Here is a 16,039-nt window from a genome sequence, read left to right as displayed (position 1 = left end):
GGAGGGCTGGCTGTACTGTCTTATTGCAGACACTGATCCTCTTCTGCCTCCCCCTGCATTTCTGCCAGCTTCTCCTCCTCTTTCTCCCCCTGGCTGCACTGCAAGGGGAGTTGTTCTAGCACATATGTCCCTTCCATATGCTGTCGGGGCCCCCTGATGTGCCTCTTCCCCCCGCAGCACTGCTGGCTTCCCTCTGTCCCGCTGGCAGCTGCTGCAGACACACAGGGGGATGTTTTAGGATGGAGAGAAGGGCAAGGGGCCAGTAAATATGTCATTTTTTGGCCCCTTCCTTTCCTGAATAAAAACAGTGAGTGATCGGTACCAATCACTCCTGTGTCCATTGATTACTGAAGCATAATAAACTGTGTTTACAATGCTTCAGTTTGTGAATGAGCAGGAAGCCTCAGAGTGCTCCCTATTCATTAATCCATGCAGGCGAGGCTGCAGAGAAAGGGACTGATAAATCTATGTCAGTGTCAGCCGGGGGGGGGGGGGGGGGTCTGTCAGGTAGGCTGTATGGGTCCCCATTATTTCTAACAGCAGCCCTGCCTGTGAGCATCTCCAGCGGCTGTGATTTGCTATCATCTGCAGGCCTGGGACACCTATGTAGATTTTGCATTTGGCCAGATATGTACGGTGAGTTCTAACATATTTAATAAACTGCCCACTAGATGGCGCTTTTCCTTTTCTATGCACACACACACACGAGCAGTGGGGGAAATCGCATGTGATTCAGACAGGAATTGCTCCCCATTCCTGTTCAAATCACATGCAGTTTTTTGCAGTGCGAATTGCGCTCATTCATTTTGTATTGATGCAAATTACAACACAAAGTATCGGTTTCCGTATCATAAACATTTGCGCAAATGCTTGGTATTTGGCATCGATACCAATACTGGTGTTAGTGCATCGCTAGTTCTAATGGATACCTGTTCACTTTTGAAATTATATAGGTATTTCTAGTTTGTTTTCTCTTTCTAAGTAAACCTAGGACACATCACTTGTATTTCTGGAAAATGCCTTTTTCTTCTGTGGATCTCAGAAGTTAGAACATGTGAATGTAAACACAAATAATTTTCTTCATTCCGGAGGTTGATGCACTGTGGTCTAACATCGTCCTGCTGTGATGACCTTCGCTCCGTTCTTATTACCAACCGATCTCTGAATAAACTTCTGTTAAAAGGAAATACCCTGGGGAACCTTGGAATAAAGCTTCTGTGTGAAGGACTCAAACATCCGGGCTGTACCTTGCAGGAGTTGAGGTGAGAATTCTACTATAGATCAGGGGTAGGCAACCTTAAAGTGGAGTTCCACCCTTAACCACTTTACCACCGGAGGATTTTGCTGTCTTACGTCCGGGCCACTTTTTTGCGATTCGGCACTGTGAGACTTTAACTGACAATTGCGCGGTCGTGCGATGCCGTACCCAAACGAAATTTACGTCCTTTTTTTCCCACAAACAGAGCTTTCTTTTGGTGGTATTTGATCACCTGTGCAATTTTTACTTTTTGCGCTATAAACCAAAAAAGAGCGTAAATTTTGAAAAAAATAACAATATTTTTCACATTTTTTTATATGAAATTCCCCCCCCCCCCAAAAAATGTAAAAATCAAAATTTTTTTTACATTTTTGGCCAATTTGTTTTCTGCTACCTATGTTTGGTAAAAAAATAACAATAAGCGTATTTTGATTGGTTTGCGCAAAAGTTCGCAAATTCGCAGCCTGTTCCCGCATCGCAAACGCACCCTTGGCAGCTCACACTGCCATATGCGATATGCTGGGGGTGTCAATGAAATGTTAACGACACCCCCAGTTTGATCGCATATCGCAGTGCGATCTTTACAGTTCGCACAGGATGGATCGCACAAGTGTGAACCACTGTGCGATCTGATCCTGATGCGGCTAAAAAAAAAGGGTCATGTGCGACTTTGCTGCGGGTGCAGTGCGAATTTAGCCATACAAATTGTATGGCTGAATTCGCACCGCACAGCCGATCGCATGTAATGAAGGAGCAGTGCGCTCCGATATTACATGCGATCGCCGCAGCCGCACTAGTGTGAACCGGCACTTACTGCATCTACAGACAGATTTTACTGTTGTGGGTTTAGTAAAGCAGGCCATACACGTTTCGAATTTCGTACGATTTGTCGTTCGATAAACGCAAGTGCCAGTCGTGCACATCGTCGAGTGTACCATCAATGTGATTCGAAAATCGTACGACAAAACACTTCTTCCTTCTGCAAGTATAGGAAGTGATGCAATGTTGTCTTGACCTTTTAACCACACCTCCACTGGGCACTCCCCCTACAGTTAAAAGTCGGATCGTGTCATTTGCGAACAGAGCAATCATTCGCCACAGCATACGACTATTCTCAGCAATAAAATGCCATTCAAGAGGTATAATAGGAATCAGAAAATGGCAGCAATGGTTATTGCATTGATTGCTTTGGAGGAGGAGAAGAAAAAGAAGAAAAATAGAAGGAAGAGCAGAGTGTGGGCCAAAGACTGGCTCATGCAACGAGAGCAATTTTCACATGTAAACCTGCTAACAAACCTCAGAGAAAATAATCCTGAGGATTACCGTAATTATTTGCGGATGACCCAGCAGTCCTTTGACATGCTATTAGCTCTTGTGCAGCCACATATCACCAAACAGGACACCTGCATGAGAAAATCTATTAGTGCAGAGGAGAGGCTCATGGCAACCCTGCGTTTTTTGGCAACAGGCAGGTCTTATGAAGACCTGAAGTTCACCACTGGAATCTCTGCCCAATCCTTGGGAAGAATCATACCTGAGACGTGTCAGGCCATAGTGAAGGTGCTCCAGCCACAGTATTTAAAGGTAATTATAAAAATTACAACTTAAATTAGTAAGAATATTACTGCAAACATAAGTCAAATTTTGTGAGTACATCACTTTTATTAAAAAAATATGTAACTTCCTGTACACGGTTGTCTGAAAAAGTTTGTATTTTCTTAAATCAATACATACCCATTTCCAAATCATTATTATGAAAATATATAATTCTTAAACAATAACCAATAAAAAAGGAACAAATACACCAAAGAAATGCAATAATATTGAGCAACATATCTAGAATTTTTTTTTACAGATTTGTGTATTGGGGGCCATGAAACCAAGAACCTTGAGGTGGTTCAGGACGCACTGACCAGCTTGGGTTTCCCTGTGATTGAGACATATTTGGGTGCCAATATTGGCCAGATGTTACAGGTGGAGCAGATGTTACAGGTGGAGCAGATGTTACAGGTGGAGCAGATGTTACAGGTGGAGGAGATGTACATCCCTGATATCCTATTATATCTGTGTTAGGTGTAAGATTGCCCTTTAGTCCAATGGCAATCATTTTATGCATTAAAGCTTCACAAATGTCTCGTTGCTCCATGGACATTCTCCGTAATTTGTGTGCAACCAGATGACCCACAGCATCACATTCATCATCTTTCTGCTTCATGATAGATGATGCATCCTTCAGCAAACTGGCAGTATCGTAGTCAAGATTTCTCTTCTTTCCTCTTTGAGTTCTCTGAGTTGATGTTCCTGGCTGCTCTGATACTGGGCTTGGTGTATCCTATAGAAACCCAAAAAATTAAGAAGAAAATATGATCACTAATTATCATTAAAACATGTTTTAATTTTTTTCTATCTTGCCAACAGTTTCCTTCTAAATCTGAAGAATGGAAAGAAGTTGCCAAAGAATTCCAGGACATGTGGAATTTCCCCAATTGTGGTGGCGCAATTGATGGGAAACATGTGAGAATTACACCACCAGCACATTCAGGATCCTATTTTTACAACTATAAAGGGTTCTTCAGCATAATTCTAATGGCAATTGTGAATGCCAAATATGAATTTATGTACTTGGATATAGGGAAAAATGGAAGAAACTCGGATGGAGGTGTGATAGAGCGCAGTCCATTTATGCATCGATTAAAAGAAGGAATGTTGCATCTTCCATCTTCCAGTGAGACAGTTGAGGGCCTTAATTTTGTGTTCATTGGGGACGATGCATTTGCCTTACATGAACACCTGTTGAAACCCTATCCCTTGCGCAATTTAACTGCTCCCCAGAAAATCTTTAATTATAGATTGTCTAGGGCGAGAAGGGTGGTAGAAAATGCATTTGGGATCATGGCCAGCAGATTCCGCATTTTCCACACCGCCATTAATGTTACAGTTGAAAAAATTGACATAATAGTGGAGTGCTGCTGTATGTTACACAATTATTTAAGAAGCACAACTGTGTCATATATGCCATCAACTGCAGTTGATATTGAAGATCTTACCAGTGGCACAATTGTGCCAGGTGATTGGCGAAATGACAGCAGTGGCATGGTAAATTTAGCTCCTGCAAGGCCTAGGCTACCAACTGCAAATGCACGTCAAAATCGCATTCATTACACAGATTATTTTATGGGTAGTGGTGCAGTTGCATGGCAGGATCGCATATAATCATATGTATTATATTTTGTAAGAAATGACTTGCTCTAAATAAAGACAGCTTAATAAATCATATACAATATATGAGTATTCTTTATTCTAGTTTTTGTTACATTCTACTATGACTGGCCCATGAGGCAGAAGGACCCCTGACCCTATAGTTGTTTCATTGGGCCCTCCAACCCCCCCCCCCCCCAAAGAAAAAATATTGTGAATTAAACGAAAATTTGGATATACCTGTGTCTGAGTCTGTGTCTGTGACATTTCCTCTGCTTCTGGGTCAGATATCAAACTGGAGTCTGATGCTGCACTTGGTGGCAGAGTGCAATGGGACTCTCTTGGATCATCTGTGTCAGCAAGAAACATCAGGTCTTTGAAGTACCACAAACGTGGGACATAGACATCATCAGCCCCTGCTCCAGATTTCTTGGATGCTTGTATTTTTTTATACTCCTTTTTAAAAACAGTCCGCAAGTTAGCAATCTTGTGCTTTACATATAGGTCATTTGGATCTTTGCAAACCTCTTTACATAGCTCCTTTAGTTCTTTGATGGCCTCATCACGCTTATATCTATTAGAATAATCCCTGGATTTCACATCCCATAAGCACGAAAATTCTCTGTATTTATCAATGAATTGGGGAAGGAACTCAGTAGATGTGAATGTGAGAGGCATTTTCCTTTAAAAAAAAAAAAATATATATATATATATTTTACTAAGTTACCTTGCAAAGCCTTGTTATACATGTGTAAAATATAACACATAATGATTTTGCACATTAATAATGACTAAATAAGAAGAATAAATAATACTTAAGACAATAGAAATAACACGATATGCAAGTTTCATGCAGCCTGTTCATATAATGGATGAGCCATGTGCCATGAATCGTGACTGAGATAAATTTGGACAGGAGTGAGGTCTAATTTTTAGCCTTTTTGAACAGCTCCTATACTGCAAAAGGACTTCTATCAGTAATAAAATAGCATATATTTACATTATAACACAGTATTTCCGTAGAAAAAGTGAAATATGCAATGGAGAGTCAGCATTTTGAACTTACCTCAGGGATGTGTGTTCAGCGTTCTCTGCACGAATAGACTTTCCTACGTCCCGAAAAGTCGCTGCATATTCGTGCAATGCGCACGTGCGTTATATACCATGTACAGGCCCCGCCTCTTCTTTCTTTCGGGGGCTTGTGGGAGAAATCATGGCAGAGGGACAAGACATGGCAGCTTCTCAGAGCGAAAGATCTGGGACAGATGAGGAGCAGGAAATCGTGGAGGTGGAAGAAGGTCACCAGACAACCATTGTGACAAGCCCCAGGAAGAAGAAAGCCACCAACATGTCTTTGGAGGAGATGGTGGACATGGTGAACATTCTTCAAAAGAAGGATTATGACTGTCGGAAGCAAGTCTACCCTAAAAAAAATGTGAGAAAAGATCAAATTCTGGAGAAAGTTCTACGTGTCCTACAGAAAAACCATGGTGTTGAACGCACTAAAGATCAAGTGAGAAAACGCTGGTCTGACTTAAAATCCAGAGAATCCCATCAGCTAAGGAAAATCAAGAAAATTCTTCAAAAAAGTAAGTATAAACTTTTTAACAAGAATGTATGATGTTCTTGGGTTTTTCTGTGTGAGTGTATGTTCTGTATATGCCATGTGACATGTGCATGCAGAGAGTGCATACTACACAGCTTGCATCATTGTGATTTTCTATGCATATCTATAGTGTATTTTTGTCTTCTATACAGAAAAAATATGCATAGTGTGATTGCATTTAAATATATGTATAGTATTTGAAGTTAAATACATGTATTTATTAATTTTCAAAGGACATTCTAGAAAGGCCCATGCAGAGGCGGGAAATGAACAGCAGACAAGTGCAGAGTCTGAGATGACGACTGACACAACACTGATATGTCTCACACCAGTTGAAGGCAGTGATTGGAGCAGCATTGCCACCAGTTCAGGTACATAACCAAATGTCACATAAACGTATGCTCATTATAACGTTTAGACTGTGATTTTTATGATTTTTCATGTTTTCTTATAGGCTTTACAATGTCTACTGCTGGCAGTTCTTCATTCACTTCTGCATCTGCAAACCGCATGATTGCTGATTTAATGCAAATCAATTCAGATATTGAGAAAGTTTGCAATAAAATGAAATTGGTTCAAGGCAGGATTTCTGATGTGATAGACCAATTAGCAAAGGTTTAAATACTCTGGAACCAAAAATTTTTTTTTAAGACCATGTTTCGTTATGGCACTTTAAAAAATAAAAATGGTTGTTATAAAGTAGGGGCCCATTCACACTGTCCGCATGCACCCACGTACTCCATTCTGCTGAAAGGGGGGTCCACGCCCAAATCCCCTATGAGCAGGTGTCTGACAGCTCTTTCTCTGCTCTTTGTGCAGAGACAGAGCTGTCAGAACCCCACCGTTCTCTTTTGGGGACCACCAGTCCATTTTCATCATATCCATCCGATCCGCCTGACAGATGTAAATGATAATTTCCATCCGTCAGGCTTTGATCGGGTCGGATAGCAGCGGATGTCAGTGGACATGTTTCCACTGACATTCGCTGCCCTATGGGGATGCATGGAACATTCCAATGAGTTCCGCCTGACAACATGACAGGCGAATCTCATTGGATTGTGTGAAAGGGCCCTTGCTCTGACTTGCACTTTATTAAAAATAAAATTGCACTATGTGACTGTTTATGTACTTTTGTACTGTTAAATTTTGGCTGTATGTACATATTTACTAACTATATTCATGTACATATGTACAAGCTTTTAAGATCCTAAATAGGGAAATGTTTGTGTGCTGGACATGCGCAACTACGCTTTTTGTTTATTGTTCATCAATAAATTGATGGTTATTTTGAAATTGGTTTCAAGTGTCTTTATTTCATGCATTATGTGATATCAACTGTATACACAGCTATTGATCTTTATGGTAGTATAGACAATGACATTCTCATCAAAATAATCTACTGTTAAAATGACAATTAGGATAACCATATGTTATTAATGACAAACAATATTGGAACATATACATCCTGCAGAAAGAAAACTTGCTGTACCATTTATTCTGCAGCTGTACAACAATGCAGTGGGTCCGTTTATTGAAAAAAGGTGTTAAAAGTCATTTTGCAATACACATACTTTTGTGTTTACACTTTTCATGCACACATATTGGCCTCTTAGCAGAGTTTGCTTGAACATATAATATTTGATGTATTGCGGTTTTTCGGCTGAACAGTCGTCCGTGTTGATATTCTTTTTATTTACCTTCCGGGTCATTCTTTTCGGAAACATGCGCAGTTGTGTGTTGTTCTGTGGAATCGAACGACTAAACCACTAATGATACGAAAATTGGACAAATTTCGCGGAAAAACCCAACATGTTGGATATGTGAATTTTTGCTGTCGTACGAAAAACGCATAGTTTACATACCACACTAACGATACGAAAATCGTTCGATAACACTGGCATTTACGATTTTCGGACGATATTCGTATCGTCTATGGCCTGCTTAACACTTTAATGATATAACGATCTGCAGGTCTCTGGAATAAACTTCAGTGTTGGTTTTGGACATGCATGTTGCAGATGCCAAGAAAAGTTTTCACAACATATTATCCCAACAACATTTTTATTTGCTTATTACCATCTTTCCTCAGACTGGAGTCTTGTGGCCTGACATCATATCGTTGTGGAGACATCCGGTCCGTTATTACTACAAACCGGTCTTTCATCAAACTGGACCTGACTTTGAATCATCTGAGTGACTTTGGGATAGAATCTCTACGTGAAGGACTTGGACACCCAGACTGTATTATGCAGGAACTGTTGTAAGAACTATATCATTGTTTTATATCATTAAACATAAAAGTGCTGGTCAGGGTCTGGATCTGAACCTGGGACCTCTGTGGTATCGGGCTGTAGCTATTCTTGCTGTACCACCTGAGATGCTGGACAACTCCCTGCATCATGGTCCCTTGGACAATCTTGCCTTGTATCTTGTTTCTGGTGAACCTTGAACTCTTTTCTCCTCCCATGAACTTCCTGATTTAGGCCATGTCTCTGCACTTCCTGTTTGCCAGATTATTATGCTCTTTCCAGCTGATACTCTGCTCCTTGCATACCTACTGCTGTTCTACAAGAGTTTTAAAAGCAGAAGGTTTTCTTATCTTGATGGGGGGGGGGGGGTGGAGGAGGTATGAAGAGCCGCTTTACATTTAAAAAAAAAAAAATTTTAAAAATGAAAGTTTGATAAAATAAATAAATAAAAAATGAAAAAGCTCCCAGCCCCAATGTACACGCACACGACTATCGCACTTTTAAATGATGGAGTAAAAAACAATAATTACAGGGCCATCATTGACTTTTAACCTAACACTAAAATCCCTGCATCTATAGATCTCCACAATCTAACACTAACCTATCTAGCCCTGTAAAGAGGAAATCCGTATACTTACCTATTTTAAAGCCGAACTGACCCAATCCCACGCTGAGCTGTCATCCATGGCCTCACTGTGGAAATGGGTGCAGAGGACATATCCAACAATGGAAGCCCCATAGTAAGTCTATGGTTGATGTCACTTCCTATTCATTTTACAGCCGTTGTCGGCTCTGTTCTCTGCAGAGCTTCCACCACTGGAGATCAGGTAGGATCGGCTTCAAAAAAGGTATATATATACTAATTTCTTCTTTATAGGGCTAGATAGGTTAGTGTTCGATCATGGAGATGTTCAGATGCAGGGGTTTTAGTTTTAGGGTGGACTTATCCTTTACCCCTCAAGTGATGACCTGTAAAGTTTTAAAGTATTGCCTATGGAAAATTTTGGGTGCCGTCGTTTTTCACAGTTTCCCAGGCACATGCAATTTTGAGGCTTCAAAAAAGGTATGTTTACTGATTTCTTCATTACAGGGCTTAGTGTTAGATCGTGGAGATCTACAGATGCAGGGATTTTAGTTTTAGGGTGGACTTATCCTTTAACCACTTTAGCCCCGCTTACATTGAGGCTACTGCGGCAAAGTGCCGCGATCCCGTCCAGCGACGTAGACCTACGTCGCTGGACTCCGCCCCTTGTGGGCGCCGCTCGCGCGCCGCCGGAGGCTCGCTCCCGCTGTGTTCATTCACAGCGGGAGTCGGGCCAGCGGAGGAGCAGCGGCGATTGCCGCTGCTCTGCCCCGATCGTCGGGGATCGAGTCTGGAGATCCGCCCGCTGTGTGTAAACACAGCGGGCGGATCTCCATAGTGACAGGGACTGACAGATCGGAGTGTTCAGCATAGCTGGACATCCGATCTGTCCTTCTGTCACACAGTCACCTCCCCCCCCACACGTCAGTAAGCACCAGGCATACATTAACCCCTCCCTCTCCAATAAAATTAACCCCTTCCCTGCCAGTGTAATTTTACAGTAACAGTGCATATATATAGCACTGATTACTGTAGAAATGTCACTGGTACCCCCAAAAGTGTCAAAAATGTCAGTCAAGGGTCCGATCTGTCCGCCGCAATGTCGCAGTCCCGCAAAAAAAATCGCAGATCACCGCCATTACGCGTTAAAAAAAAAACCACCAAAAATGACAGAAATCTTTCCCTTAGTTAGTAAACGCAATAACTTTTGCGCAAACCAATCAAAATACGCTTATTGCGATTTTTTTTACTAAACATAGGTAGCATAAAACAAATTGGCCAAAAATTTAAAAAAAATCTGATTTTTACATTTTTTTTGGGGGGAATTTCATATAAAAAAATGTGAAAAATATTGTTATTTTTTCAAAATAAACGCTATTTTTTTGTTTATAGCGCAAAAAGTAAAAATCGCACAGGTGATCAAATACCACCAAAAGAAAGCTCTGTTTGTGAGAAAAAAAGGACGTAAATTTCGTTTGGGTACGGCGTCGCACGACCGCGCAATTGTCAGTTAAAGTCGCACAGCGCCGAATCGCAAAAAGTGGCCTGGACGGAAGACAGCAAAATCCTCCGGTGGTAAAGTGGTTAACCCTCAAGTGATGACCTGTAAAGTTTTAAAGTGTTGCCTATGGACAATTTTGGGTGCTGTAGTTTTTGACTGTTTCCCAGGTACATGCACTTTTGAGGCTTGAAAAATGTGGTATCTACTGTATTTACTTGATGCAACTTCCTCTTTTATATTTCACCATAAAAGTGGGTATTCTATTGTTTGTGGGCAATAAAATTAAACCGAGTGTATTTTTAACTGAAAATATGAATTTGTTCAAGTTACGAGTTACATAAAAAATTACAACTGTGACCATTATATTCTACAGCATGGTTTCTCAACCAGGGTTCCATGGAAACCTAAGGTTCCTCCAGAGGGTGTTAGGGGTTCCTCAGCAATGAACAATTTATGCCTCTCAGATAAGTTCCCACTGACATCAATGATCTTTTTAGCTATCTGTAAGGAGGTAATTTTTCCCAATAACCACAAGTGTAAGGAGCATTCTTCCCACTGACCATCTCACTAATGTATCATGAGTTGTAGATATAGTCATTTTAGCAGGGTTTCCCTGAGACTGGGAAGTTATTTTAAGGGCTCCTCTGTGTTCAAAAGGTTGAGGAAATCTGTTCTACAGGTTCTCTGCTTTAAAAATATGTAATGCTTTGAGGAGGTTTAAGTAATCTTCAGGTCTAAAATGTGAAATTTAACATGTGATTAGCAGCGAAGGGTTAAAGGCCCGTACACACGATAAGAAAATATGAAGAGAAAATTCGTCCGACGACCGATCTGCCGATTTTCGGATTGTTAGTATGGTGCTTTCGACAGCCAACTCCGACTTTTCGGCTGACAAAATCCTGATGTGCAGGCTATAAAATTTTTGTCGTCCGTAATACAACGTCCGATTTTCGTCTCATTAGTACAGTTTGACGGAAAAAAATCTTAAGAGCAAGACTAGGCATGCTCAGAGACGAAAGAACACATACAAAGCAATCCAACACATGACATCACTTCTGAAGTAGAATTCTGTCATACGGGAAAATTCGTATGAAAATAACCCCTTCACTTTCCACATCAGACTAGCATGCCACAAAAGACGGAGCGTGTGTACAGGGCTTAAGTCTTCTATTCAGCCAAGAGGAAATTGTGACTCAAGGGTAGCACAGACATGTTCCAGAGAAGGTGGAGGTGTTCTGGTGATTAATTCAGAATATTGCCCAGTATCTTGAGACACAACATTTCATCTTTAAACTCACCAAACAATATCACATTGTCTTATCGATTTTTTTTTTTGTTTTTTTTCAGGGTCACTAAAGAAAACCTAACAAGGAACTTGGTTTCGGAGTTAGAAAATGAAAAGCCAAAAAAGACATTTCTGCCGAAATGGTACTGATTTTCTCTGTCAAACGTATTAGATTTATATACAACCTTTCTCCACATTGGAGCATTTTTTAAAATGTGGTATTTTCTCCCTTATTTAGCTTGACTTAGTTTGCTGAGGACAATGGCAGAACAGAGAAGCCATCTGAGGACTGAAAGTTCTCGGTCTACTGCCTGACTTCATACTAATATTGCGTTATCTCCCAGATCCTGAGTGTGCACAGCTGTATCAATGACATCACACATTAATCCAGACAATTTGGGGCTGAAATTTCACTTTTTAGATTGTATGTTTTATATTCACTGATTAGCCTTAGCTTTATGATCATCCACCTAATATTGAGTAGGTCTTCCATTTGCCACCAAAACAGTCCTGACCCATCGAGGCATAGATACCACTAGCCCTCTGATGGGATGCTCTGGTATCTGGCACCAAGCCATCAGAAGCAAGTCCTGTAAGTTGCGAGGTGGAGCCTCCATCGATCAGACTTGTTTTTTTCCAGAAAATTCTACAGGTACTCAATTGAATTGAGATCTGGAGAATTTAGAGCCTAAGTCAACACCCCAAACTCGTTGTTGTGTTCCTCAAACCATTGTTGAACCCAAAAGGCACAATTCACAAAGGTTTTTCCCATTCGTTATGACAGTCTTGTGACCACTTAGCACAAGCGATAGTGAAAATGTAAATTTACTATTGTTCGTATGTGCTTTTTAGCGCAAACACCAAAAACGTTAGTTAAATATCACATAAAAAGGCATTAAAGTCAATTCACAAAAGAAAATAAATAAATGCATGTGGTAATTAAGTACTGGTCAAAGCTTGCAATAACCCCCCCCCCCCCCCCCAGTGATTGGTTTAAAAAAATAGATGGGAAAGTGCAAGCTGGAGCAGGTGCCAGGTAGATTTTAGTGAGGAGTTATTTCTGGAGGATAGCAAACGGCATAGCAAAGAGGATTGAGCCCTTTGAATCCAGTCTTCTGGAATTTAAAGCAATGCAGAAGAGGAGGAGAAGAAGATCTCAAGTGGTCCTTTTTAAAGGAAAGATGCTTTAAGAAGCGAACACTGCTGGATAAATTCTCCGATGCTGATACCCTGCAGAAGTTCAGGTTATCCAAATCACTTATCATGGAGCTCTATACCCAACTCATAGGATAACTTGAGCCCTCAACACAGAGAAGTCATGCCATACCAGCCATAACCAAATTGTGACGTTCTTGCGAGATGCTTGCGATAACTTACGGCACATTTTCATGCGGTATTTAAGGCATACTTCGGAATGATAATGCATGCAAGGGGAGAGTTTTTTCGTGAATTGCACAGTTTTTCTTGTACGTTATTTTACTTGGATACGGTAACATATTGCTTAGTGAATTATGCCCATTATGGTTCATTATCCTGCTGTAAGAGGCCACTGCCTTAAGGGAATACCGTTTTCATGAAGAGCCGTACTTGGTCACCAACAACGTTTAGGTAGGTGGTACGTGTCAAAGTAACACTTGTTGACTTGTCCTCCAGATCTCAATCCAAGCGAGCGTCTGTAGTCCAATCCATGGAGGCCCTACCTCCAACTTACAGGACTTAAAGGATCTGCTACTGACTGTTTTGTGCCAGATACTATGGTATACCTTCAGAGGTCTAGTGGAGTCCATACCTAGATGGTCAGGGATGTTTTGGTAGTAAATTAGGACTATATGCTCGTACTTCCACTGGCCACCTGGACTGTTGGCTGACTATGAACGGGAGAGATACTCAATATAGTGAGATTTTCCCTGGTGATCCCCATTACTGAACTGATATACGATCTGTGAGAGGGGTGTTTTTGTAGTATGGGGAAGGAAAAAAATCCTGATAACTTTTTTCTTCTTCTTTTTTTTTAGGTTTTGGAGAAGTAAACCAGGCAACACCTAGACCATCTTCTCTCCCAAAACCCCATCACAATGAACGTTTTTATGGAATATTTGAAAACATTTTTAACCATGGACATTTGATGCTTTTGAAAAATATTTGGAAGCAACGTGAATACAATGGCTGAGCTATGCACTGGAATAATTGCTTACCAGATCGCTGTCTACATAAAATTTGTCTCTGCCTTTTTTTAAGAGTTTCCTTCAAGTGATCCAGTCTACTCCCGATTCATGCATTACCTACTACACTGGCCCCAGCGGGCATACACTGTTTGTGACTGTGGTGGGGTCTCCTCTCGTGCAGAAACTGATGTGACTGATTCAGTAATCCCTGTACTGCACTGCGGTATATGTCACGGCTATATGAATGTATTATGATAATAATAATAGTATTTGACTAAAGGGGGGGGGGGCATTACAGTGTAAGCTTCTCTGGTGAAGAGACTGATGTGACTGTCTAAGTGTTCTTCGTACGGCTCTATGGAACATGTAGGAGCTATATAAATACATCATGATAATCATTTATGACTGTGGTGGGGGGCATTAGTGTAAGGTCCTGTGGTGCAGAGAATGAAGTGGCTCAGCTAAATAAATTAGTAAAATAAATCCCTTGATAAAGTCACGTGTCTGTGACGCAACGCGTCGGGATGAGCCGGGTGACGTCACTTCCGGTGTACGGCTGTAACCGGAAGTCGCTTTGTTTTACTGCATGTACTGCGCAGTGATCTCTGCTTGATTGTAAGTGTTATTTTATACATTAAAACATCTGTTATCCTGAATTACTGCACCATGATGGCCTTTATTTAATCCCCCCATATATGAGACATATCGGATAAGCTTTGGGGTCAATACCGGTATAACGCTCTGAAGTAATCCATACCACTGCACATATTTATATTTTTAGCTCACTGGAGTGGTATATCACTGTCATCAGACAACACGTTTGATTTATCCACGGATGTCACTTGTCACATATTTGTGACTCACTTTTTTTGCAAGTCACCATATGATTTGATTCATCATTTATTTAATGAGATTTATTCATTATTTATTTTTGTGATTTTTTATGTGATCTATTGCACGTTAGCAATTTTATTGCACTGAGCCACTTCGGTATCTATTTCATGTGCACTACTATTTAGTACAGCACTTCACATTCATTGAGAGTCCTTCAATTCACTGACTCGTTCAGGATTTGTTTTTGACTTATCCATCTGTACCGTTTTTTTCACGTCAGCATTAGCTGACTTCACTATCCTAGATTGCTTTACTCGCTTTTGCACTGAACCACTTTGGTATTATTTATGTGCACTACAGAGTCCTTCACTTAATTCGTATTTGATTGAAGATTTGTTTTGTGCATTTATCCATCTGTGTCACCATATATGTTACATCGATTCATCTGCATTCTTTACATCTATACTACTATTTTATTCGAATACAACGAGATTTTAATCTTTTTTTCTATTCCACTTCTACACATTGTGCACATTTATCCATCTGTACATTAGAATTTTAATTATTTTTATAATTAAGTATTATTATTAGAATATTGTCTTATACTGAAGAGTTGATTTGCCACATTATTCATCTGTTCCAGGAACGTGCGCCGATTTTCCCTCTCTCATTTATTTGCTATCACGGTGGTGACACCGACTAGAATTGGCAGCAGTTCCATTGTTGGTACTCATTTTTATCCTACCCAATATTGATCATCTACTTTAGGCTCCATGTACACGGGACGTTGTAAATGGCCGTTTAGGAGCAGTTGGGCGTTTTTTTCAGAAGCCCCTGAACCCTCCTACATGTTATCTTATCTGTCCATGTACACAGGCTCGTTTACAGTCATTTGCAGTTCAGGGACATTTTTTGGAACAAAATTATTTGCGTTCGAACGTGTGTTTCCCGGCGTTTCAAACGCAAAAACACGACCGAACCCGGCCGAACGCGACCGAACGTGATGACCCGCGTTTAGCTTTTCGCGTTTTTCCATTTTAAAGGGGAATAATTTTTTGACCTCTAGGAACGGTTCTAAACGCAAACGCCCGCTAAACGCGGGTGCAAACGCGACCTAACAGACGTTTCAAACGTCCTAAAAATTCCAGCATTCAAAGGGACTTTTAACAACGTCCCGTGTACATGGAGCCTTAGACTCCATGTACACGGGACGTTGGAAATGGCCGTTTAGGAGGAGTTGGGCGTTTTTTTCAGAAGCCCCTGAACGCAGCTCCATGTTATCTTATCTGTCCATGTACACATGGTCTTTACAGTCATTTGCAGGCAGTTGCGTTCAGGGACGTTTTTTAGAACGCAATTA

At 40.8% G+C, this 16,039-nt stretch overlaps 2 protein-coding genes across 2 annotated transcripts in view; both read left to right on the top strand.

Annotated features, from left to right (window-relative positions):
* LOC309562623 (NACHT, LRR and PYD domains-containing protein 3-like) overlaps positions 1-13,767 on the top strand; it is a 39,899-nt gene extending 26,132 nt beyond the window's left edge. The window contains exons 9-12 of the mRNA XM_082266876.1: positions 1,092-1,262; positions 8,152-8,322; positions 11,743-11,823; positions 13,696-13,767. Of these exons, the coding sequence (XP_082123002.1) occupies positions 1,092-1,262; positions 8,152-8,322; positions 11,743-11,823; positions 13,696-13,726 (454 nt within the window). The 3' untranslated portion in view covers positions 13,727-13,767. The remainder of the gene's footprint in view (positions 1-1,091; positions 1,263-8,151; positions 8,323-11,742; positions 11,824-13,695) is intronic.
* Positions 2,513-4,471, top strand: LOC309563406 (uncharacterized protein; the record flags this gene model as incomplete). Its single annotated transcript, XM_082267800.1, has 2 exons — positions 2,513-2,842; positions 3,677-4,471. The coding sequence occupies 2 exons, from the start codon at positions 2,513-2,515 to the stop codon at positions 4,469-4,471; spliced, it is 1,125 nt and encodes a 374-aa protein (XP_082123926.1).
* Positions 13,768-16,039: the final 2,272 nt, after the last annotated feature.

The sequence above is a fragment of the Pelophylax lessonae genome (assembly GCF_965119305.1).
Source record: "Pelophylax lessonae genome assembly, chromosome: 9".
NCBI classification, from domain to species: Eukaryota; Metazoa; Chordata; class Amphibia; order Anura; family Ranidae; genus Pelophylax; species Pelophylax lessonae.
This window is presented reverse-complemented; position numbering and strand designations above follow the sequence as displayed.